This window comes from Solenopsis invicta, chromosome 5, assembly GCF_016802725.1.
Source record: "Solenopsis invicta isolate M01_SB chromosome 5, UNIL_Sinv_3.0, whole genome shotgun sequence".
NCBI lineage: Eukaryota > Metazoa > Arthropoda > Insecta > Hymenoptera > Formicidae > Solenopsis > Solenopsis invicta.
The window spans coordinates 27177239-27202174 of record NC_052668.1 but is presented as its reverse complement, the minus strand read 5'-3'; the positions used below and the strand labels follow the sequence as shown (position 1 = coordinate 27202174).

The 24936-nt window shown below is 31.7% G+C and overlaps 3 protein-coding genes and 1 long non-coding RNA gene across 4 annotated transcripts; 2 read left to right on the top strand and 2 right to left on the bottom strand.

Annotated features, from left to right (window-relative positions):
* The first annotated feature begins 17 nt into the window (after nt 1–17).
* On the top strand, nt 18–8858 carry LOC105208047 (trans-1,2-dihydrobenzene-1,2-diol dehydrogenase). Its single transcript, XM_011177791.3, has 5 exons — nt 18–255; nt 5618–5822; nt 6500–6791; nt 6871–7268; nt 8209–8858. The coding sequence occupies exons 2-5, from the start codon at nt 5618–5620 to the stop codon at nt 8313–8315; spliced, it is 1002 nt and encodes a 333-aa protein (XP_011176093.2). The 5' UTR covers nt 18–255; the 3' UTR covers nt 8316–8858.
* A 658-nt stretch (nt 8859–9516) lies between these two features.
* LOC120357692 lies at nt 9517–10834 on the bottom strand. Its single transcript, XR_005574699.1, has 3 exons — nt 10696–10834; nt 10244–10531; nt 9517–9935 (listed from the first exon to the last, which is right to left on the bottom strand). It is a non-coding gene; the product is annotated as an uncharacterized LOC120357692 (long non-coding RNA).
* On the top strand, nt 10833–16752 carry LOC105208037 (integrator complex subunit 2). The gene is made up of 5 exons (XM_011177768.3): nt 10833–11164; nt 11583–13672; nt 13842–14046; nt 14139–14445; nt 15808–16752. Exons 1-5 carry the CDS (start codon nt 10881–10883, stop codon nt 16258–16260), a joined length of 3339 nt encoding a protein of 1112 aa, XP_011176070.1. The 5' UTR covers nt 10833–10880; the 3' UTR covers nt 16261–16752.
* Nucleotides 16753–17056: 304 nt separating this feature from the next.
* On the bottom strand, nt 17057–19230 carry LOC105208027 (AP-2 complex subunit sigma). The gene is made up of 4 exons (NM_001304608.1): nt 19130–19230; nt 18646–18795; nt 18397–18570; nt 17057–17345 (listed from the first exon to the last, which is right to left on the bottom strand). The coding sequence occupies exons 1-4, from the start codon at nt 19130–19132 to the stop codon at nt 17244–17246; spliced, it is 429 nt and encodes a 142-aa protein (NP_001291537.1). The 5' UTR covers nt 19133–19230; the 3' UTR covers nt 17057–17243.
* Between the last annotated feature and the right edge of the window lie 5706 nt (nt 19231–24936).

The following is a 24936-nucleotide window of genomic DNA, read 5'->3' as shown; positions in this document are numbered from 1 at the left end:
GTAGATAACAAATTGTAATAACAATGATATAATTGTAACTTAGAAAAATGTGCATGGAAAGAACCAAGTATGTGATAAAGTAAATATTTTTAATTACTATCTATGCAATGTATCACATTTCAAGGTCGAATGAAAGTCGGTGTATGTGTATGCGATAGCTGACATATAAGCGACGTGCGAAATGGTTGATGCTGGTTAGTATACTCCAGGACGTCGTGATAAACGTTGGTGAACATTTATTTGCAGTTCTGCAATGTAAGTACATAATTCCTTTACATGTCGAATTAACGATGTCGAAGGAAGTATCGATTTAATCTTTAAATACATTAAGATATTTATAAGGAAAGTTATTATAAAAATTTAATGTTAAAAAACGACAAGTTTGTTCTGTAACACTAATAGCTAGGTTAGAGTTTATATTTTGATGATCTTGTTTTTAAAATTTTCTACAAAACATATAATCGTCAAGATAACTTTTTTTGCATTATTTTATAAACAATATTTAGGACAAGTTAAGAACAATTATTTAGAACATTTAAGACAATTAAGCGTTCCAGATTATTTGAATATTGGTTCATTCAAATACTTTACAAGTTTATTATTTTTGGAAAAATTTTTTGTATTTTGTTAATATCATTCAATATTGCATATTTTAGTTAAGAGTCTTTTTTCTAAGTTTATAAAAATTATGAGCTTTCTTTTAACTTGCTGATGTTGTCAACACATCTACAATTAGATTTCCAGGCGTGCGTTGCATCAACGTTTACAATAGCCTTCAAATTATTTTGTCTTTGTTATTTATTAAATATTAAATAAGGGCAAACTTATATGCTCGTAAGTATAAATATCGTGCGCAAATTGTGCGTATCAAGTGCAACGCACCGGGATTATGTCGTGAAGTGCTGGAGTTATCGCTTCATATGTCGCTTAAGTCGCCAACAGCCAAAATGAATCGAACGCGCTCGATAAAGAAACAATGAAAAAATAGAATTAATTTCGGCGAGCTGGTAATATTATAACTTACATAATACATTTAATATAATACCAAAAATTTACCTTTTTTGTAATATCCCAAACAGCACAAAACTTGCAACAATATTGTTGCAACGCTGCAGCAATATTACAACGTTGCAGCAATATTACAATGTTGCAGCAATGTTGGAACAATATTTCTGCAGTCTTCTGTGCTGTATGGAATATTAAAAAAGAGTCACAAAATATTTATCCAGATAGCAAAACATGATAACTCAATCTAAAGCAAGTCATTGCACAAATTAAATTATTCGTTAATTGCTATTACGTTACCTTTTATTTAATGCGATGAAAATGTTTTAGTCAATTCAACATCAATATGCTGAGTTTTATTGTTTATCGAACAAATGTAGAAAAATTATTGAAGTCAATCTGTGATAAGTATATTGCAGTTGTTTAGAACTTCCCATTACTATATTTTGATTTGAAAATTGTTTATAACAATCAGTAAGCAACAATTCCCATTTATAACTTGTGATAAGTTATAATGCTGATAAGTTATTAGGAACTTGCCGGTAAATTATATTTTAAAAACTATTGCTAAGAATGTAATGATAAGAGGATACTTCCTTCTGTTGCTTTATTTGCTGACAACTATGAGAATATTTGTGACAAGTCGACAACTTGCAATTATTTAGCTATCTGGGTATATATTTGTCACGAAGATATAAAACATTAACAAAAAGCCTGTTTTAAAAATCTTTAAATTTTGATATCTCTACCCAGCAAACACCACATTACATGTAACGTAAATGTTAGTTGTAATTTCCCACTTAACAATGTAACTGTTATATAACACACTTGTTATATAACAGTTATATTGTTGAGTGGGAAATTACAACTAACATTTACGTGTAACGTTGTGTTTGGTGGGTAAGTTTCTTTGCGTCATGCTCTAACATAAAGATGAATTTTTTATTTCATCGATTAATCAATCGTAAATGCAGCTTTCACGCGATTGATCAATTGATGAAATAAAAAAACTCGCCTATATTTCTACTCAATTCAACGTTCTCCAATACGTATGCGGTATTGGAGCGCATTAAAGTGAATATGGAGTACATGTTGAATGAAACATGCAACATGAACAAATCTTTTATTTCTAGATATCTGAAATAAATAATCTTGATATCATTTTAATCTTAAGCCCACCTTACATGATCTATAATTCGCGATAGACTTTAAGACAGAATTCTATTTATAATTTTATATCAAATTATGTATAGAATATTCGATTGTTTCTTTGACATAAAAAATATGACGATTATTAAAAATACATATAAAGATAATAAAAATATATCATGGAAAATTGAGGAGCTTTCAAAAGTGTTTTGTTCAAAATTTTATTTTAAACAATTTTTTGAAAAATTTGGAAATTAATTTTTGACGTGTCGCATTATTTTCTTTTTAACATTCTACACTCTACTGATAGGCATATTGTTATTTTTTATAAAACTCGTGGTTTTATGGGGTTTTCTTTGGGCCTAAGCAGAATGGTTGATTTATAATTTTACGACTCAAGTTTTTGTCTTTTAGTAACGCACAATAACTATCTTATATCTCAAGTCTTAAACTAAAAGGAGATTTTGCTCGTAACTTAAGATTTGAGACACAGTTAAGACAGTTATTGTGTGTTACTAAAGATTCGACAAAGATTTAAGTCGTAAAACTTGTCTTAAAATTATAAGTCAACTATTCTGCTTAGGCCCTTTTTCATTTTCTGAAAATTTTGAATAAAAGCCATTTTGAAAGTCTGCTTCTCAATTCTTTAACATCAGTTTTAATAATCACACAGCAATATCCGCTCGTAAAAACAAATTACTTTGTAAATGTGAGAGAAATATGTGATGTAAGTTTTATGATAGTACATCAAAAGAGAACAAAGTAAATGCTTAACATGTAACTCGGTAAAAAATTTTTTATGTATGGTATGCAGAATTTAATACAATTATACAGCACTATATCTATAATTGTGTAGAAATATGTATAAATATTCATAATGAAATATAGAACATTATACATATTTATTGTAATTGAAGTGACTTCTGTATAGATTACACCCAAGTGCGCATTATCCATATTTATATGTAATCACAATTTTTTCTGAATAATTGTATACTTATGGATCTCTATTAGTCTAATGTATGTCCAGCAAATAAAAATAAATTTAAATGAATTGAAAATTGCTATTTATTTTAATTTGTGATGGATTCATGTCCCCATTATATTATTTTGAATTCATATGAATTGAAATACGTAACGAGCTATTCATTTTATGTTGAATTTGGATGTATTTATATTTATTATTTTTGAATTTTAATGGATTCGAAAAATGAAGCGCGAATTTGAAAATGTCAAAATGAATTCATTTCTGTTTATTTCAATCTATCAAGTATGAAACTGAAATTTTTTTGTAAAAATTACACGTCTGTTGTTTAAAAATGATAAAAAATATTTTATTCAAAATAATCTCTATTACTATTTATACATTTTTCCCACCTCTCCGGCAGTTTATGAATGTCACACCAAAAAAACAGTTCTTCTTTTGAAGCGAACCAGTTATCGAGCCATTTTCGTACATTTTCATACGAATTGAAGCGTTGTTCAGCGAGAGCGTGTTCCAGTGATGCGAATAAATGATAATCGGACGGAGCCAAGTCTGGAGAATAAGCCGTATGCGCTAGTATTTCCCAACTGAACGCCTCAATTGTTTCCCTGATCCGTTTTGCTGTGTATAATGAGGCATTATCATGGAGCAAAATGACTTTGTGCTGCTTTTTTCCATATTTCGGTCGTTTTTCACGTAATGCTCGATTTAAATCGATCATTTGCTGTTGGTAGCGATCAGTGTTAACGGTTTTACCAGGTTTTAGTAACTCATAATATTACACCTTTCTGATCTCACCAAACACAGAGCATTGTTTTCTTTCCAAAGTGATTTGGTCTTGTAGTGGATGTCAATGGTTCGCCTGGATTCACCCATGATTTACGACGCTTAGGATTCTCAAAATATATCCATTTTTCATCACCTGTCACGATTCGATGGAGAAATGACTTTCTTTTGTATCTTTCAAGCAGCATTTCACAAGTGGTTTTTCGATTTTCTTGCTGTCTTTCATTCAGTTCATGCAGAACCCATTTTCCCACTTTCTGAATCTTTCCCATAGCTTTCAAACGAATGGAGACGGCTTTCTGCGTTACATTCAATTGATCCGCGAGTTCTTGTTGAATTTGAGTATCATCTTCATCCAATAAGGCTTGCAATTTGTTGTCTGCGAACTTTTTCGCATGGTTTCCCACGCTCTTCGTTTCTCACGTCAAAATCACCACTTTTGAATTTTTTGAACCACTCGAAACACTGTGTTTTATTAAGAGCATGTTCACCGTAAGCTTCGACAAGCATTCGATGCGATTCTGCGAGGAGTTTTCTTCAAGTGATAACAGAAAATCAATGCTGTCCGCAAATTGTAGTTCGTAGGCACAAAACTCGACATATGTTTAAGATTATAGAAAAATATACCGGTGTATGGAACTTGGGTTGTTGTGTGTTGAAAATCTTCGTCAGCTGTTGGAGGGAGAAGCGGTCTTACGATCCCTAAACTAATGACTAGCACCATCTACAGGAAAATTCCAGTTTCATACTTTTACACCTGGGGATCACCTAATATTCTGACTCCAAAAATAGGCGTAATTCAAGAGAGTGTAACTTTGTCAAAAATAATCGTAAAAAAATTTTATAAAAAGCATTTTAAAGCTTGAAATATCTAGTTTTGAGATTGATAAGCCATTTAGCAATTTACAGATTGTTTACGAAGTTATATGGATTCAAATGGCATCAAATCTCTAAATTTTTTACAAACTTTGCAAAGCTCCACGACGCAAAATAAAAATTGCCTGCAAATGCGGTTTACAGCATTCGAAAGCGTGAATCTTTACCTTTAATTTGCGTTTTTGTTGAACGTTGTACAATTTTTTTTCACTGAGTTAAGCAGCATTGAAGCAAAAATGGCCTTTTTTGCTTCAATGTTGAATAATTCAGTGAATAAAAATTGTACAACGCTCAACATAAACGCAAATTAAAGGTAAAGATTCACGTTTTCATATGCTATAAACCGAATTTTTGTAGAATTTTTATTTCAGGTCGTAGAGCTTTGCAAAGTTCGTAAAAAAAATTCGACAAATGTCAAAATCTTATAAAAACTTTGCCAAGTTGTACAGCATGAAATAAAAATCGCACACAAATGCAGTTTACAGTATTTGAAAGCGTAAATCTTTATCTGTAATTTACTTGTTGAGCGTTGTACAATTTTTATACACCAATTTATTCAACATTGAAAAAAGGAATCATTTTTGCTTCAATGCTCAATAACTCAATGAAAAAAAAAAATCGTACAAAGCTCATCGAATATGTTTCTTACACTATGATTGCAACGTTCATTAATATATGAATATATCCCTTTCTAGGATTTTCATATTTTTCATAAATATTTCGGTTTAGGTTTCGAATTTGGCCGAAACTAAGAAAAGTGGTTTTTGTCGAATTTTCCCTTTTTCTTTCTGCTAATATGTTCTTCGATTAATTTAGATGACCATTCTGCGATGGGGTATTGTCAGCGCGGGAAAGATTTCACACGATTTCGTGACGGCACTGCGATCCTTACCAGCGGATGAGCATGATGTGATCGCCATCGCAGCACGGCAATTGTCGCGTGCGGAAGCTTTCGCGAAATTGCACGAGATCAAAACAGCCTACGACGATTATGCGAAATTGGCCACAGACAAAAATATTGGTATGCGATCAGTATGATTGAGTCCGCTTGAATAAAAATTCTTATAATGTCGTTTTTTAAGAATTTTTTTATATTTTAAATTGATAAAAATTTAGGAAACATATCTTAAACTTCTCAGATTTTATAAGTTAAAGAATTTACCACCTTTTAAATTGCATTAATGCAGCTTTGCAAAAAGTTACATCATAATGCAATTAATCTATCGATAAATTAGACTCACGCTCTATAACATACACATAATATTTTTTTAAATATATAAAGATATAAGATTTGTATTTATTTTTAATTATATTTTTTCATTATAATTTTTTTACATATAGTAAAATATTTAAAATATGCATGGAAAGAACAATTTTGCTAAAGTAACTAAAAATTTGGTTATACATAGATCTGAAAATAATTTGTTAGACCATATGGATAATACGAGTAGAGTTACATCAAAATTAATAATACAGGTAATATAGATATAATCCATGTAATACGGTCTGAGTGCCCGAGTATATTTCAGATAGAGCAAGTATCTAGATACTCAATTATTATATTTTAATATTACTTGATCCAAATCATCAATCTTATTTTATATCAAAGAAGTGATGCTCGAAAGAAATGTAATGTTGTTATTGTTAGCTAAATTTATCATATTTGTATCTATTATGTTTTGTCTGTTGTGTTTCAAGACATCGTGTATATCGGTGCAATTCATCCTCAACACTTCAACATCGCGATGTTGATGCTGAAGCATGGCAAGCACGTTTTGTGCGAGAAGCCACTGACAATGAACTTGAAACAGACCACTGAGCTGATTAATTACGCGAAGAGTAAAAACTTGTTTCTGATGGAAGCGGTGTGGAGCCGCTGTTTTCCCGTGTACGACGTTATTCGGAAGGAAATCGCGTCTGGCAACATAGGCGATATTCATCAAGTGATTGTCTCCTTCGGTTTCGAATTTCCTGACCTAGATCGGATGGCGTTCGTAATATTTATTAGTTGTTTAATGTCTAAAAGAGGTAAAGTAGTTTTAATTAATTTCTAATTTTTTACATTATAGCTTGAAAGAATTGGGTGGCGGCACAATTCTGGATCTTGGCATTTACTGTTTGCAATTTGCCTGCTTAATCTATAACAATGAGATGCCGGAAAGCATTAAGGCGTCCGGGTTCCTAAATAAGAACGGCGTCGACATGTCCATGTCGGCTACATTGACTTATAAGGGAAGTCGCACCGCAACCATCATGACTAGTGCGCTTGTAAACTTGCCGAATGAGGCGTTCATCTGCGGTACTAAGGGTATCGTAAAATTACCGGAATTTTGGTGCCCGACGAAGGTGGAGCTACCGACCGGCACGGTGAAGGTATCGCTGCCGAAATTGAAGCACGAAATTAACTTTATAAATTCTGCAGGGCTATCATATGAAGCTGCCGAAGCTCGCGACTGCATTCTGAAAGGTAAAACTGTCTTAATCTGAAAGTATCTCAACTAAATTTATAATAATACTAACATGATTGGATAATAACTAAAAGTTCAATGATTTTAAAAAATTAATAACTTTTAACTTAACTTGAATAATTTTAAATGAATTAATTTTTAACTTTATCTATTAAATAGTTCTTTTTAAAAATTAACATTAATTTATTAAATTAAAAAATTACAAAAATTCTTTTATTAGCCAATACTACTGATTATGCACAAATTTCTTATGTGTGTTTCACAATCTTCAGTACATACTTAACAATTAGGATGTATCGCAAATGTTCCAATCCTTGTTAAAGTCTTCTTCAGCATGAAGTGAACATAAAGTACAATGTGCAATGTGTTTTGTCATCCATTGTCCCCTATAAACATGTGTGCCAGTTCCAAGTAACCATTTTTCATCTGGTCAATTTCTACCACTATTTTAATTGTTATACATGTATTAAAGATTATAAAACACACATAAGAAATATACGCATGATCAACAGCGTTAGCTCAGAAAGACATTTTTGTGATTTCGTAATATATTATTTTCAAAACCTTACTCAAAATATTTTTTTAAATTAACTTACTTTTTTAATGATTCCTAAAATCAATTTAGTTACGTTAAAAGTTACATTAAGATTAAATTGAATTTGATTTTGAATAGTATTATTTATATAAAGTTATTTTTATTTTTTATAAAATTAAGTTACTTCAAATAACAAAATGACTACAATAGATCATAAAATGAATTTAATATTTTATTTATATGTTAAATTATTTATTAACTTTTTCTTTGTAAGTTAAAAATTGACCTATGCAAAAGAAAAAAGATTGTAAAAGAAAATATATTTTCATATAAAAAACAATATTATTTTTTATAAATCGTAAAATCATGGATCGTATTGCAAGATATTTTGTTTAATTTCGTAGGTTTAACAGAAAGTCCAAAGGTATCGCACGAAACATCTTTATTATTGGCGAAACTGGAAGATGAGTTGCGCAGACAATTAAACGTTGTATATGCTGAAGATGCTTGAAAAACTACATGTATTTTACGAATAATAATACATTTATAATTAATATTACAATGTAATATACAGCTTGTTCCATAAGAAACGACCTTTATTTAACCGGTCTCAGTTGATACACTATATTGGATTCGATTTGTCACACCCCGACCATTTTCAATTATTAGTGTGAGTTAAATGAAAACGAGACTGTATAACGGAACGTATACAGTCTGTCTCGTTTTCATTTGACTCACCCTAATACGTATGTACATCTCAGTACGTAATGTATAGAATTTGAACATTTTTTTTTTTAATTGATACGCCAGAAGATCAAGAAGAAGACTATAAATAGGTGCAAAAATTGAGAAGTTGAATATATTCGAAATATTTAGAAGAGAAAGAGTGTACGATTTATGAATGCCAAGCATTTTTGTAAACAGCCTGGATGTACGACACAGTGCGTCAGCTGAGATTTACGATTATTGTCAATATAACGGAATGTAATGCGGCAAATACGCGTCAGGCGCGGTTGACAGTGCGCAATAAATGATAATTACAGATAATCATTAATATATTTACCATAAGACTTTATTAATCACAAACGAGTCAATTAAGATTATTGATCGTACCCTTATGAAAAAAACTTCTAAAATGACCTCCAAAATAGGTATAGATAATTTCGGATCCTCAAACGGAATTCAGTTCCAAATTTTTTTATTTAAAAAATGTTTATTTTAATATTATAAAAAATTGTTTTTAATGTTAAATACAATAAAAATATTATTTAAAATAAAAAAGTATTCGAGAAATTTTTTCGGAAGTTTCTAAACGGCTACCTATTCAAACTAAAACCACTGCTGACGTTGCTAATTTCTGCGTGCATAGGAACAACTACCTATGAATAATTATTCGTGACCACCTTGTACCTTAATACATATATTTATATCACTGATAAATTACTTCAATATATGTTGTTGAAAAGATGAATCATAAGCATATATTTTTTTTTTACAAATAAATATAAAGTTAGTTTTTTTTTTATTGATTGTACATATGTGATATAATTTGATACAATTTGGAACAATTTTTCTGTTATTCATTTAAATATTTAAGAACATAACAGAAAAAAAATTGATATAATATACAATAAATTAAATATGAAAATTTGTTATTGGTTTATTTTAAATTTTTATTCTAAATAAATAATTAACATTAAATAAATATTAAATATTTTTAAAAATTATTATGTTAAATGAGTAAGTAATGTAAAATGAATATTAAATTAATGTTGAATCAACATACATCAGACTCAAAATATAGGAGGTGCAGCAGTTCCACGCCCGGCAGCGCACATTCGCGGTGTGGAAGGAGAACCTGTCCTCGGTGAGGACAGGCGTGCGCGTTATCCGTCTTCTTCTTCTTCTTCTTCTTCTTCTTCTATGAATCAGACTACAAAGGAGTCTCAGTCAGTACCAGTATTTCGCTTCCTCTGTAATTGAATCCTGACGGGGGATCCCATGGCAGTGGCAAGTTTTCAGACGATCTCAACTCTTCAACCAGGAGTTTTCGTCCTCTTCTCTCCCGACAGATCTGGGAACAAAGAGAGGACTCCGGCCGGGAGACCAATCTTGGCATAAAACCAACTGCCTGTGAGAAGCACAACAATAGGTGAAAATAATTATCAACAGTAAACTATCATGAATTGAGATTAATTCTCTCTTCCTCAGTCTTGACTCAAGTCCTTAATCAATCTAAATATATCTTTAAAGCGAAGTATTATAGCTTTTTAAATCTACTAATAGAAGTTTAGAGATAATCCTGGCAATATTGTAATTTAAGTTATTAAGGACATATTCGATAGAATAGGGGAGCTGAAGTCCGAATCTTATGAGATTACGTTTCAACTTATTACTTTCTGAAAGTATTAAAGGGCAAGCCCAAAAAATATGATTTACGTTTTGGGTTTCAAATCCACAAGGACAAGAAGGAGATTCAGCTCGTCCAATTTTATGTAACACTTCAAGGCCATCCGTCCAGTCCTGAAGGAGTGGACGGAGAGGCGGCGATTCGGCTCTTTCACATATCGGCTTTTTTATTTTTTTTTTTGTTTACGGAAAAAGAGAAATCTTTGCTAGGCTCACATCCAGGACTGACCGCGCTTCTTCAACCACAAGAGTCTTGCGCGTATTTCCGAAAGCGCCAATCAGAAATTTATGACAGCCTACGTCACATTAAGCGGCAATCTGAAATAGCGATTGTGTAATAGTTATTTATGAAAGCATTTTGAGCAGACATTTTGACTATTTACTAAAAAAAATTATATTTTGTAAATATATAATATAAAAATATAAAATATAAATTGTGTAATATAGAAATATAATTTAAAAAATATAAATAATCATCATACTCTCATACTGCGATTTTCCTACGATGCGCCATCTACCAGCTTTATCTAAATTTACTTCTCGCTTAAGCATAACCATTTATTGCTATTTATACCATAGTACTGGCCAGTACCAGTACTGGCGTCGGCATGATCTCTTGCCATTTGCGTCCAATCTTCGAGAGAATTAAAAAGGATTTAGAAGCAAGATGTATGAGAACACATGCGTGTCGCCGCGAGTATTCTCAGCAATACAGAATGTCGATATCCAAGAACTGTCATTGTGCTCGCATAAGGAGATCAGGCCGATTCTACCATGTTTAGTTAGGATGAGCCTCATCTCGCCGTTGGATATAACGAAGGAGTGCGTGGAGGGTAGAAAACAAGTTCTAACAATATTATCCGGCATCGAGTCCGTCAATTCTATTATCGCCTTATTGTCGATCGATTTCCACGCCCTCGAGACTGACGTCCGGCAAGAGCAGCAGTTAAGGTTAGGATTGCACACCTGTGCATTCAGTGCTGAAACAAATAATTAAAATAAATAATAATAATAGAAATGTTTGTTTAAAGGATTTATCTGCTTTAGTTTATTTGCTTTATTTGAAAATAACCAGTTGAAGTTAAAAATTAACTTATTTAGAATTAACAATGTAAATTAAAAGTTAAATTAACTCTCTTTTTAATTTTATTATTTAACTTTTAACTTTTTAAACACTCAACTTTGAGATAAGTGATACTTTTTAAAATTAACTTTTAGGATGATTCAATTTTAAAGCAATTTTAATTGAGTTACTCTTTGTTCCTTTAATTAATTTAATGTAATGAAATTATATTAATCATTAACTGTAACTTATTTTAATTAAAAAGAAATATTAACTCACTCACAACTTTATCTATTTTTTTCTTAGACAAAAACCTGGCAGCCAACGGGACAGTGTGTTGGCCCAGTCTGTGCAGAGTGGCTTGGCGCTGGAATTTGAACGCAGCGAGTCCATTCACAGGATCAGATTGGTGCTCAGAGAGATCCTGCTTATAGCGACACAGATACAGGAACTGCAGAAGAATCAGGAGTTCCAGATCAGACAGTCAGACCTGTTTGACAATGCTGTCTACATGGAAGAAATAAGCTATGTGATATGTATTGCTCTCGCTGAATTACCAACGTTGCTCTCTATCCTGGACATTGCAGAGACTCTGTTGCATGTCAAGCATGGCCCCAACATCATCTGTTGGATTGTCGCCAACAGCCCAGACAGCTTCTTGGAGGTATGCACTCATTTGATCGCCAACGGGGAACGGCAAGAAGAGTCCGCATTAGGCAGGATCAGAACACAGGCAATCACGATGCTCTGCCAGATGAATCCGAGCCAAGCGCTAGCGATTAGGGCCAAGTGCGTGGAATTGTGTCGGATGCCCGCGCTGGCCATTGCTCTGAGCTTGGAGCATGAGAACGCAAACAGTTCACAGCCGGAGAGTGACGTGGTTGCCTTTGTCTCTGGCTTGCTGCTCGGTAGCGATCAACAAGTGCGCTCGTGGATCGCGATGTTCATAAGGAATGGACAGAAGCGTAAGTGGGAATCACAGACGGCTTTGCAGTCACTGCGGGAGGAACTGCTCAAAAGGCTGCAGACGATTGCGTCACAGAGCACGGATGGTCAGCTGGCAGAGTCGCAGGTTGTTCAGGCGAGCGCGTTGCTCAGGCTCTATTGCGCTCTGCGAGGCATCGGTGGCATTAAATTTCAAGATGACGAAGTGACGATGATCGTACAGCTCCTGACGTCGCATCCACCACCATCTCCGGCCGGCGTACGCTTCGTGTCTCTTGGCTTATGCATGCTGATCGCGTGCCCCTCTCTGATCGGGCATCACAATCTAGAGAAGCGCAGTATTGAATGGGTGCAATGGTTGGTACGCGAGGAGGCTTACTTTGAGAGTGCGAGCGGCGTCACGGCCAGTTTTGGTGAGATGCTACTGCTGATGGCGATACACTTTCACAGCAATCAGCTGTCAGCGATCTGTGAGCTGGTTTGCGCCACACTCGGCATGAAGATACCCATCAGACCTAACAATCTCACGCGGATCAAGCAGATCTTCATGCAGGAGATTTTCACGGAACAGGTAGTCACGGCGCACGCGGTCAAAGTACCGGTCACGGCGAATCTGAACGCTAATATTCCCGGCTTTCTACCGGTGCACTGCATCCATCAGTTGCTTAAATCACGAGCATTCGCGAAGCACCGGGTACCCATCAAGAACTGGATATATCGACAGATCTGTGCCAGCGTGCCACCGCTGCATCCGGTTCTGCCAGCCTTGGTGGAGGTCTACGTCAACTCTATCCTGATGACAAACAACAAAACGTCCGAGCACACGAACAAGCCCATCACCGAGAATGAGATCTGCCGGGTGTTTCAGAATAGCGTATTTGGAGCGAATTTTGACTTCAAGCAGAATCCCGTTAACGCCATGCAGATAGATGCCGATAATATGGACATCGACACATCGAAACCTTCGCTCACCTCTCAGTTGCTGCTGCTGTATTATCTTTTGCTTTACGAAGACGTGAGATTATCCAACATGCACACCTTCCTATCGCAAAGCAGAAAGGTCAAGTCCTATTCAACGGAGTTTTTGTCCGAGTTACCGATCAAGTACCTATTGCAGTTGGTCCAGCGGGATCAGATGAACTATGCTAGTCTGTTCTCGCCGCTTCTTCGGTTATTGGCTACACATTTTCCTCATCTGTCTCTAGTGGACGATTGGCTCGACGATGAGATGATTAATATAGATTCCGCTATCGCGAGCTACGAAAGCACGAAAATTAGTGACATCGCGATTGTCGAGGCATTTAGCCATGTCAAAACTTGTCCGTCAAGGACCGGTAGATTATTGAGACAACTGATGGCGTTAAAACCGACAGAGATCTGGCCTCACGCCGAATTGATAATACATTATTTTAAGGATGTTCTCGACGAGCAGGTTCCTAGATATATACAAGGTTGGTTGTTTTAATTATTTAGTAATGGTTGTCTTTAGTAATAATTGCATTTTTTTAAATTAAAATTTATTTTTATTTTATTAATGTTAATTTATCTACATAAAAGAGATTTGCGTTATGTTATTATGTATTAATGAGAAATTTACAGAAAGTTTTTTTATAATTTCAGAACTTTATAAGCAAGTGTGGCTCAGACTTAACACTGTACTACCGCGTTGTCTATGGGTCCTCTCCATAAATGCTCTGCTAATAGAAAATTCAATAGTGAAAAATGTCTTTTTGACACAAGACAATATTGTGTTAGATCCGTTGCAAGTATTAAGATGTGACACGAGAGTTTTTAGATGTGCGCCGATTTTATCTGTAATTCTAAGGTAAGCTGAAATAATTCTATGAAATGAAGTATAAACCAAATTTTAAAGTTACTTTTATAAAGAAATCAATTATTTTTTAAACTTATTTATAGAATTTTACAAGCTACATTGGCCGCCTCTCGATCTCAATTATCCAGACACATGCAGGATAAGCCTTTGACCGAAAAGATCGGGCAACTGACGAGCGAAACGGAAAGAGAAGATCTGAGAATAGCCTTGGTAATGGGTCAAGAAAGCGCGGCAGTGCAGATTTTATTGGAAGCATGTTTGGAAACGGAGGAAGACAAGAAAACTCCCGGACAAATGTGGTCTCTTCGTGAAATACGAAGTGTCGTATGCTCCTACCTACATCAAGTATTCATAGCTGATCCATCTCTAGCCAAATTAGTTCATTTTCAGGTATGTCAATAATAACAGAGAAGATGATAATATGATTTCCATTTACATTTTGCACAGTGACTTTGTTAATAATCCGTAAACGAAAATGGATTAAAATGGATTCAGATTTAAGGAATTAAGTACGCATTCGTGAACGTTGAAATAAATCCCATTTAATGCCTTTTTACCCATTTATAGAAATTGAATAAAGTGACACTTTTGTTCTAATCAATCAAGCAATAATTTAAGTTTAGAAAAGTAGATTGTGAATGCTGCTCAGTTCAAAAGTCTGAATAGAGAATGCAGTTTTTCCATTCAATTTAATGTATATGAAAATATTGTATATATATGCTGTATACATACACGGATACGAATGTATTGAAATGGATTTATTATACTTGTTTATGAATCTGTACTTCTGAAAATCTAAATCCATTTTAATCCATTTTTGTTTATTGGGAATCAATATTTTAAATTAACTACTCGTTAATGTGTTTAATAGATTCTAGATTCAAAGTTGTGAAATGTTTATTATTTCGATTAGGATGTTATATTTATAAAAATGTGATGACTTGAAAAACAGGAGTTGTAATGTCCCTTCTTCAAAAGAAAAATATATTTAAAAAATGCTTTTATTTAAAAAAAAAACCAAATGTTTTGTTAGAAAATTATATATTTATTCAAAATATAAAGAGAAAATATAGAATATTTGCAAATATCAGGGTTGGGTAAATTAATATTTTTTAAACTAAATTAAGTTAAAGTTAATAGTTTATAAAATGTAGTATTATGTTAAAAGTTATATGAACAAAAAATTAACTCAAAAGTATTAAATATATTAAAATTAAGTTAAGTTAAATTAAAAATTAACTTCGAAAATTATTCATCTTAAATTAGAAATTCGTAATTTTTTAAAGTTAGATTGCCCAAAATAATTGCGAGTTGTAACGAAAGTGGTTATTACAAAATCAAATGTAAAAGCTAATGCAAAAGCAAATAATCTTGTTTTTTTCTGCTGAATGATGAAATTGACAGTTAGGAAAAATAATGTGTAATAATAATAAAAGGAATATTACTGATTTCTAATAATTGAATGATAAAAATGCAGGTAGAACTATACTAAATTTATCGGATAATTACTTCGATGAAAATTGTGAATAAGTTCATATCAGATTGAGGCTATAAATTATATATATATATGTATGTATGTATGTGTGTGTGTGTGTGTGTGTGTGTGTGTGTGTGTGTGTGTGTGTGTACACACACACACAAATTTAGAGATTTATCTCTCTCCCACCTTCATTTAATTGACTATTATTTGAACATAATTATTTGTAAATAATTTCAATTTATAATTCTCACAATGATTATCTTCTCCTACAGGGTTATCCACGAGAATTGCTCCCGATCACGGTTTCCGGAATTCCGTCCATGCATATTTGTCTCGACTGGATTCCGGAATTATTGTCGCAGCCTGAATCGGAGAAGCAAGTATTCGCCGTTGATTTGGCTTCGCATCTGGCGATTCAATACGCTTTGCCGAAGGCTCTGAGCGTTTCCCGATTAGCTATTAATACTCTGATAACACTGTTGGGTGTATTATCAGCCGAGGACCGAGTCATTCTCTTCATGCCGGTGTTGTCGTCGTTGACGCGGATATGTCTAGCTTTTCCTCCTTTAGCTGAGGATATCACAGGATTGTTACTACAGCTTGGCAGAGTTAGCACGGCTCAAGCAGCATTGGGTGACAAAGCGGCGGATCTTCTGTGTCAAGAAGTGAACGCGACGTTTTGCACTCTGTTGCAGAAAGCTATACTGCAATCGCGAGTTTACTGAAGTGCGATTCAGCTGTACTAAAGAAATGTTAACTGTTTATAAGTTTACTGTTTAAGAATTAAGATGCGTTATGTGTACATAAATTTGTATTACTTATCTATCACTGTAAAGCGACTTTCAATTTTGTAAGCTATTTTTTTTAATTGTGTACGAATTAGATATCTTTGATACATTTTACAACATTAATGGGCGCGTTCAGCAGACATGTTGAGGTATTCTAGATTATCCACTCAGACTTTGGTTCTAGAGAATACAGTAATAACAGCGATCGCTCACTCAATTGTTTACTGAACATGTCCCATAAAACCATATTGCTTGACCAAGTCTGTCGATCAAGTAATGAGTATATCTATGATTAAGTTAGAGATGTGTGCAGTGTGTAAGATTACCAATTAGTGTATTTTGTTTTTCTGTATATATAACGTCTTTTTATCTATGAAAACACTGATTGTATATATTTATTTTGAAATATTAAACATATGTACAAAAGAATTATATATTGACTCAAGATCCTTGTCTCTTACAGTTTACAGTGACAAAAGCAATTTGTAACGAGAAAAAGAATTGATATTTTCTATTTTCTATAGTTCTATACTGTTGTGAGATATGTGTAACAATAAAGAGAGGCGTTTCATGTATCCTTTAGTACTTATTTACAGGATTTATTACATGTTTAAAACAAACGATATGCTTTCTACCTTTTTTTTGCGTCTACAGTAGTTTGTCATATTTTGAGCGCTGTTGCTTCCTTTTTTATAAGTCTGCAAAAATTATGTAGAGATTATCGTACATCTCGTTTTTTTTTTTCATGAAACAAATGATTACCGAGGGTCATCTAAACGACGTCGTTACATAGAGTATTTATGTACGTGTCTTACGCGACATATCTACACAATATGGATGTACAATTCATCGTTGGGAACACGTATTATATATTCAGATCATGCATTGTTAACACATAAAGCCGAGATCAACGAGTCCATTTATTCTAAGGAATTTAACATCAAGAGCTGCTTGAGCACTTTGGTCTGGCTCGTCTCTCTGATCTCGCCAGCTAAAAACATTTCGTCCACGACGGTGTACACCTAAAATACAATCATCATAATTACTATCAAACAAATGCCACAGCGATAAAATAGTGAAGTCTTGTAAAATTAATCCATTAAGATAAAAGAATTATTGACTTTTGTGAATTTAAATGAATTTTGTAAATGTATAAATGATAAAGCAAGACGTTTTGATTTAAAGTCTTTAGATATTTGACATCTCAGTGCTCGTATTATTGACCTATATATTTAGCAAAGCTGAAACTAGACATTTTTGGCATCCAAAGCAAAAGAAAGAATCCCTTAGTAACAAAATATAATAAGAAATAATATTACTTAGTGGTATTTAATATATTAATATTAATTTAACAGAAATACACACATGTGTGTGTTATAAACAAAATATAGTTGCTAAAATCATAGAGTATATATTTTATATATGCTCTGTGATTTTAGTAACTATGTTTTGTATGTAACACATTTTATATTTATATAGATAATATTCATTTTTATAGGAATTCACAGAGAATGTTTTCTATTTAAAATATTTTAAAATAACATTTCACGTGCTCTGATAAACACAAAAAATTGTTGATTCTTTTATCAAAATATATATCCCTTTATACTTTATTTTCAGTCACAAGAAATTTCTATATTTGATAATTTTTTTTTTTTACTTAGTAATGATTTTAAATAACTTTTAATTAACTTCAATTTACTAAAACTTTTATCACATGAAATTATTATTATTGGAATAATTAAAAATATTTCTGATACTATCTCTTCAGATATGATTTAATTAACAAGTAATTATGAATTAGTTCTAAAATGTTGGAAATAGACAATAATTTTAGAAATTAATTAGGAAGTATTCGTGTGTGTGTTAAAACTCAAAAATTTAATTGCATTTGTATCATTTATATATTGCCAGTTTCGTGTTCCTTCAAATTTTTTATATAAGTGCCTTTGCTACATTCTAGTTTCGACTGTCATTTAGTTTTAATTTTAATTAAGAGCAACAATTTTTGTTTCTTTAAACTTTTAGGGCCAGGAAGAGCCAAAAATATTGAAGAAAGATAGGGGATAATACCTTGTAAAAATTAAAGACTAAATCCAACTCGCATACATTGTGGAAGTATTCGTTCAATACCTCCACAAAATTATGTATCGCTTCCAGGTAACAGAGATTGTTATCGTTAACGTCAACACAGATGCAAAAATATAGGCCAGCATACCGCCTGTACACTATCTTGAAATTGCGGAACTGAAATACATATTTAACATTTAGTAACGCAGCACACGAATGTAGAGAGAGGGTAGCATCGTTATTAAAGCCAACCTCGACGAAGTTTGTGTGCTTCGCATCTCTGACGGTAACCACTGCGTGAACTTCTTCTATCAATTTTTGTTTCTCGTCATCGTCAAAATTCATGTACCACTTCGCCAGCCTAGTCTTACCAGCCCTGTTTTGTATGAGGATAAATCGTATCTGTAAAGAGTAACATTTGAGATTTAATATATTCTTACACCATGATTCCTACTATAATTGTTAATGTAAAATAATCATCAAACATGCATCTTTTTTCCAACAGATGATTTTCATGCAATATAAAGGTAGCATATTAATCCATTGGTTTTTTTATGATAGGATATGTCATAAATCACATTTAAGTTAAAAAGGTGGTTCAACCACCTGACAGAAATAATGAAACGTCAATTCAGCTTGATAACACTTTAGAAGTATATTTTTCTTTGTTTATCCTTATCCGTTCCAATTGGGTATATTAATCTAATTTGAATTTTAATCATTTTTATACACATACCATATTGGAAATGGATTTAGCACTCGGCGAAATATCCTACGAAATTTTAGTAAACATAAGATCCTATCAACTCCCCGCCCACTGATTATGAACAGCGGCCACTTTGGAATTGGAATTGACAAGTGTACTGGTACTTGCTGCGAAAGCGCCATCGCATAATTCTTATTGTAAACTAACAAACCACCGAGCGTCGATAACGTCACTTTGATGATAATTAAAACAGCAATTTTTCAGAATTATCATACATTGATAAAATATATATTTGTTATAATAATAAATTGCTGTACAGTGCGGTACAATAATTCGAAGAGCCTAGTAGATGGCTGACTTAGCATATATATAATGTTAGACTGTGGCGTCGATAAGTCAACCATCTACTAGGCTCTTCGAATCGTTGCATCGCACTATACCATTATTATAGTAATAATAATAACCTCTTGCATTTGTATTTTTATAACACTATAATACAGCTATAAAAATTTTTCATGTAGACAATACAACATGTAAAATAAATTATTGTAAATTAGACAATACAAGGTACAATACAAGAAAAGTAATTAAATTTTAAAATTGTTAATATATCTACTTTTATTGTACATTAATAATAAAAATGTATAATATTTAGTACATAATATGAAAAATTAAAAAGTTAAAGATAATATATCAAATTATTGTTATATATATTACGTACATTTTCTATGATCCAGGTAATTTACATAAATGACATCGAAAATAACTATGAGTTATAACAAGGTTAAGTAATATTTTTTTAAAAATAAGTATTATTTACATATTTATTTAAATATTATTAAATATTTAAATTATTATATATTTTTTTAAATTAAATTAAAGTTAATGGTTTAAAATTTAGTTACGTTAAAAGTTACAAGAACAAAAAACTATGATGTGTTAAAACTTTTGTTAAGATTAAATTAACTAAAGTTAAATTTAAAATTAATTTTAAAAAGCATATTATATTAAATTAAAAATTTTGTAAATTTTTAAAGTTAGATTATTCAAAACAATTATAACATAGATTATCAAATAAAGTCAACATATTTTATTTGTAAATTAAATTTATATAAAATAACAAAGAAAAATTGTTTTGTAAGAATGTATCTTTTCTTTCATAATACACAAATAAATTTTAAACTTAGGAAAAAAATTAATAAATTAAAGCTTATGTCACACGAATAAATATAAGCACTAAGCTACTCTAACTACGACTGTTGAAGGCATTCTTGTTTAATTTGTGTTGTCACATTATCGGTCGAATATTTCTCTACTTTAAAGTTTATGTATTTCAAAAATAATTAGATGAAGTTAAAAATTAAACAATTTAAAATTAAGTAAGTTAAGTTAAAAGTTATTGATTTTTTAACTTTTTATTTAACTTTTAACTTTTCAATTAGTTACAAATCCTACGGTTGCAAATAAATTATTACTATTTGAAACTACTTTTTTCTTTCAGTCCGTAAAATATAAATAATCTACATCACATGTATATTTATACGCAAACCGTGTTTTACTATGTTTAAACTATGTGTCGTCTATGCAAACAATGAGCATGGATCGTAAAAAGCTGATTTCAACAGAAATGATGAAAGAGTAATGTTCCACTTTTTCATTTTTTATAGATTTTTATTTTACCAATACTAAAGTCAGATGTATTAACAATTTTATAACTTCCCACATTCTGCACCGATTGTTGCAGAGATTGTTTTGTTTTTAAAAAGGTTTCAATTTTCATATATTTTGATTTCAACATTTCTGAAAGGGGATTCTGCAAAATGTCATACAAAATATTGCAACAGAAATATGTTTCTGAAATCATGTGATATGTATAATGTTGCAATATAAATGTATTTGAAACCTATCACATGCAGTAAATTCTCAAATTTAGCTTTATAAAATGAATATATTAATACATCAATCAGAAAATTTACTTTGTTGCTTTTGCCAAGAAATGAGCAAAAATTTTTTAAGTCAAATGCTCGTGACGCGTTGTGCTAAGTTTGTACAGTAGGAATACAAGAATGATACAAATAAAATATTATTGTTTTATATAAATATGTATATGAATTCTTTTTATTAAAAATATTTCAGAAATCAATATATTTATTTTATTAATCAGACTGGAAATAATAAATATATGTAAAACACCAATTGTATTTCATATATAATTTTTATTGTAACTTTTTAATACTCTTGTAATACTCCTCTGAATATAATAAATTTTAAATTTAAAATAACTGTAATTTAAAATTTCAGAAATAATTCAGAAATAATTCAAACTTATTATATTCAGAGGATTGTGATCATATAAAAAATATTTTGATAAATTTTAGGTAATATTTTAAAAAGCAGAGACATCACAGAGACATCTCTGAAACGTTGCAGACATATTTCGAAACCTGAAGTGTTTCATTGTTTCACTTGAAATATTTCTGAAACATTTCTGAAAAATTTCAGTGTTGCAGTATAGGCTGATAAATATACTACTAATATAGCACACAATTAATAATTATTAATTGTAATTGATTAATATTTTGTCATATATTGTATATTATTAACTTTAAATTGTAATTGTTATATTAGAGAATGTTAATCTAAAAATAGTTTATTCCTCGATTTCTCGGCGGCGATTGCACACGCTCGACTTCCCGCTCATTATCGGGCGGAACGGCGACGGCAACCGTTGATTCCTCGAGGGAGGAACGGCCGGGTTGCGCGACGGACGTCAAATATTAATTTTGCCAAGCGCGCAGCACGCGGTATTTGCATTTAATTACTACAGTTTGCGCAAACCGTGCCGTCTCGCTTCTTTGCCGTACGCCTCTTCTTTTTCCTTGCCGAGTTTCTTACTCTCCTCCTCCGCGCGCCGCCACATCCTTCGCTCGTCACCCTTCCCTTCTCATTCCGAGACCCAGCAGATCCCAAAGTTCCATTGCCCATCTGCAATCACTCGAGGGGAATTAATGCTGCTAGTTACGCAACAATAAATCAGAGAGATCCACGATTGAGACTTGAGAATCTTACTTCAGATTCGCGACAGCGAGAAATTTCAGTGAAAGTAGCTTAGAACTGGTCAAAGTTTGGTTGTCTTAATATTGAACGATTATATTTGAAATTTTTCATAATATTATTAATTACATTTATGTAGCTCTCAGCAAAGAGTAATTAAACAGAACTGAGGGAATTTGTATAGCTATATTAGTAACGTTAATATTCATGGATCACACAGCGTGAAATTACAAACTGCTTTTGCGGAATTAAGTGATTAAATTAAGAGACGTAACTGAAAGTGCTGACTAAAAGTTTGAGACACACATAACATTTAAGAATAGACTCCAGTGAAGCATTACTTAAAAGTTGTTGCGACGGAAACGGAAATCTCGGGCGTGAGTGTGTATATAGCGAATGAGCGATATATCGTTAAGGTAACTGATGAGCTATAGATGCAAGTTAGAATAGGTATTATACTGAGAAATTCATTAGGTTAAATGAAACCAAATTTGATTGAATCAACTAAACCTCTTGCTTGGATATAGGCAAATAAATGTCATGTATTAGATGACTCATCAAAAGAATTTACTTAAAAATTTGTGTAACATTAATATAAAAATTTGAACATAAAATAGGAAAGGCTCTGAAGAAATAAATCAATATTATGAATAAATGCCGTAAGAGCCAACACAAGTTGTTCGTGTGAGATTAATATAAAGATTTGGTTCAGTGAATCGAATTGTTAATTGTTTCAACCAAAATTTTTAATTGATATTTCGTTCAAATCATTTTGCTTATTAAATCAAATTTGTATGTCAGTATTACGAAACATTGCAACCAAGTTATGTTATTGCGTCAATCAATGGATTTGTTTGTCTATATCCAAACAAGCGATGTAATTGATTCAACTGTCGTAGAAAGGTTGATTTCATTCGATTAAATGTTTCTTTTGGTACAATTAGAAGAAAAATATATAAATAATAAATAATTATGTCTGTATCTCAATTGCCAACTTATGATTTGATTGATAGAATGCTTAATAGACATAATATCCGAACTTCGTCCGAGAGATATCGTATAGATACAATGTCTATTATCAACGTCGTAAATTATTATTATGTTTCTTTAGACAGAGTTCAGATGCGGATAAGAAATATTTATATCTACACAAAGTAGCATAGATTAAAAGAATAACAAATCCAGTAAGATGAATATGCTTGTTACTGCTACAATAAAATTTGGTTGAAATAATCACATCTATGCAAGAAATTTGGTCGTTGTAACAATTTATTTGTTCATAATATCAATTTTTTATTCATACAAATTCACTAAAACAAAATGGTTTAACTAAAACATTTTGTTTTATTTAACCAAATGAGTTTCTTAGTGTATGTATAAAGATTTGTAAAGAGAACAAATAAATTTTTATTTATTTACCATTTAGGTTTAATTTGTGCCTTACTCTGTACTTTCTTTTTTAATTTGAAAGCAAATAAGCATTATATAACATAGCGGTTAACACTGATAGTGATAAAGTGTTTAATTTCAAGAAAATAGACTAGTAGCAAGAAGCGCTTTTTTTTTAAAACTAAGGTAAAAGATAAATAAAAAAATCTTCCATCAGAAGAAACAAATAAACTTATATCTATAAATTGCAATTTATTTTAATTTATCCGAGTTCGCGTTTTAAAGTCTTGGAGTATTTTTAGATTCAAATGATTTAAAATACGAAAGGAGAGCTACTCATGATTTTGAATTCGGATAGATTCAAGTCTCATTATATTATTTTTGAATTCAAATGAATTGAAATACGAAATGAACTGTACATTTCATTTTATTTTGATTTTGGATGTATTCAGATCCATTATTTTTGGATTCTGAAAAATTTGAAGCGCGAATTCGAAAATGTCAAATTAAATTTATTTCTATCCATTTCAATTCATTTTTGTTTGCTGAGTATAACTCTGTTTTAAAACCTAATAATTGCCTACCATTTTGCGGTATGTAAATATATACCTTTAAATTTTTTGTATGCTTTGGCAAACCAGGCATTATAACTTCACGAAACAGCTATGAACACAATGGTGGTCGGTAATAAGCAGCATTTGAGACATTGCATTCTTTTCGCATTTTAATTGAAGAAGAATGCTTCTGAAGCTATGGAAATGATTTGTGCCACTCTGGATAAAGATACTGTAACGTAAAACGTGTAAAAAGTACCAAACGTTTCAAAACAAAGATTTTAATCTTTCAGATCGAGGACATTAATCTTTCAAATCAACCACAAAAATTCGACGATGAAAGGAATTCAAAGAACTAATATTGACTGAAAACTAAAAGATGGATTACCCACATTAATCAAAAACAAATTATGTAAAGATAGTAAGTTTGACAAAAAAAATATTTCTAATACTGTTTAGTGCTTTTCTTAAAAAAATACACATACACAGGATATTCATTAATGGTTGTACCCACTTTTTATCATAAGAGCATAATTTACCGACGGATATGTACTTCTAACATATTATATATTATATTAGAAATAACAAATGCGTGCTCCTATGGTAAAACGTGGGGACAACCATTGATGAACATCCTGTATATTGCAAAAAATATTTTTTGGAATTTTTTTATGTTGTACTTCATTATAAAACAATAGGTAAACAAAAATATATTAAATTGTATAATGCATAAATTTGACTTTATTCCATATACTGTATGCAATTTCAATTAATGGCCCTAACTTAATTTAGGCTGATCGTATAAATTTTTCTCGAACAAAATTGAAAACTCGAGCGAAT

Bases quoted from the DNA above. Each gene is read 5' to 3' on its own strand.
- LOC105208047 (XM_011177791.3), top strand. From the start codon at position 5,618: ATGACCATTCTGCGATGGGGTATTGTCAGCGCGGGAAAGATTTCACAC. The intron at 6,792-6,870 runs GTTCGTAATATT...TTTACATTATAG, and splicing joins CCTGACCTAGATCGGATGGC to CTTGAAAGAATTGGGTGGCG. The intron at 7,269-8,208 runs GTAAAACTGTCT...TTAATTTCGTAG, and splicing joins TCGCGACTGCATTCTGAAAG to GTTTAACAGAAAGTCCAAAG.
- LOC105208037 (XM_011177768.3), top strand. From the start codon at position 10,881: ATGTATGAGAACACATGCGTGTCGCCGCGAGTATTCTCAGCAATACAG. The intron at 13,673-13,841 runs GTTGGTTGTTTT...TTATAATTTCAG, and splicing joins GGTTCCTAGATATATACAAG to AACTTTATAAGCAAGTGTGG. The intron at 14,446-15,807 runs GTATGTCAATAA...CTTCTCCTACAG, and splicing joins CCAAATTAGTTCATTTTCAG to GGTTATCCACGAGAATTGCT.
- LOC105208027 (NM_001304608.1), bottom strand. The intron at 18,571-18,645 runs GTTGGCTTTAAT...TATGTATTTCAG, and splicing joins AGCACACAAACTTCGTCGAG to TTCCGCAATTTCAAGATAGT. The intron at 17,346-18,396 runs GTATTATCCCCT...ATTGTATTTTAG, and splicing joins TAGTCTTTAATTTTTACAAG to GTGTACACCGTCGTGGACGA.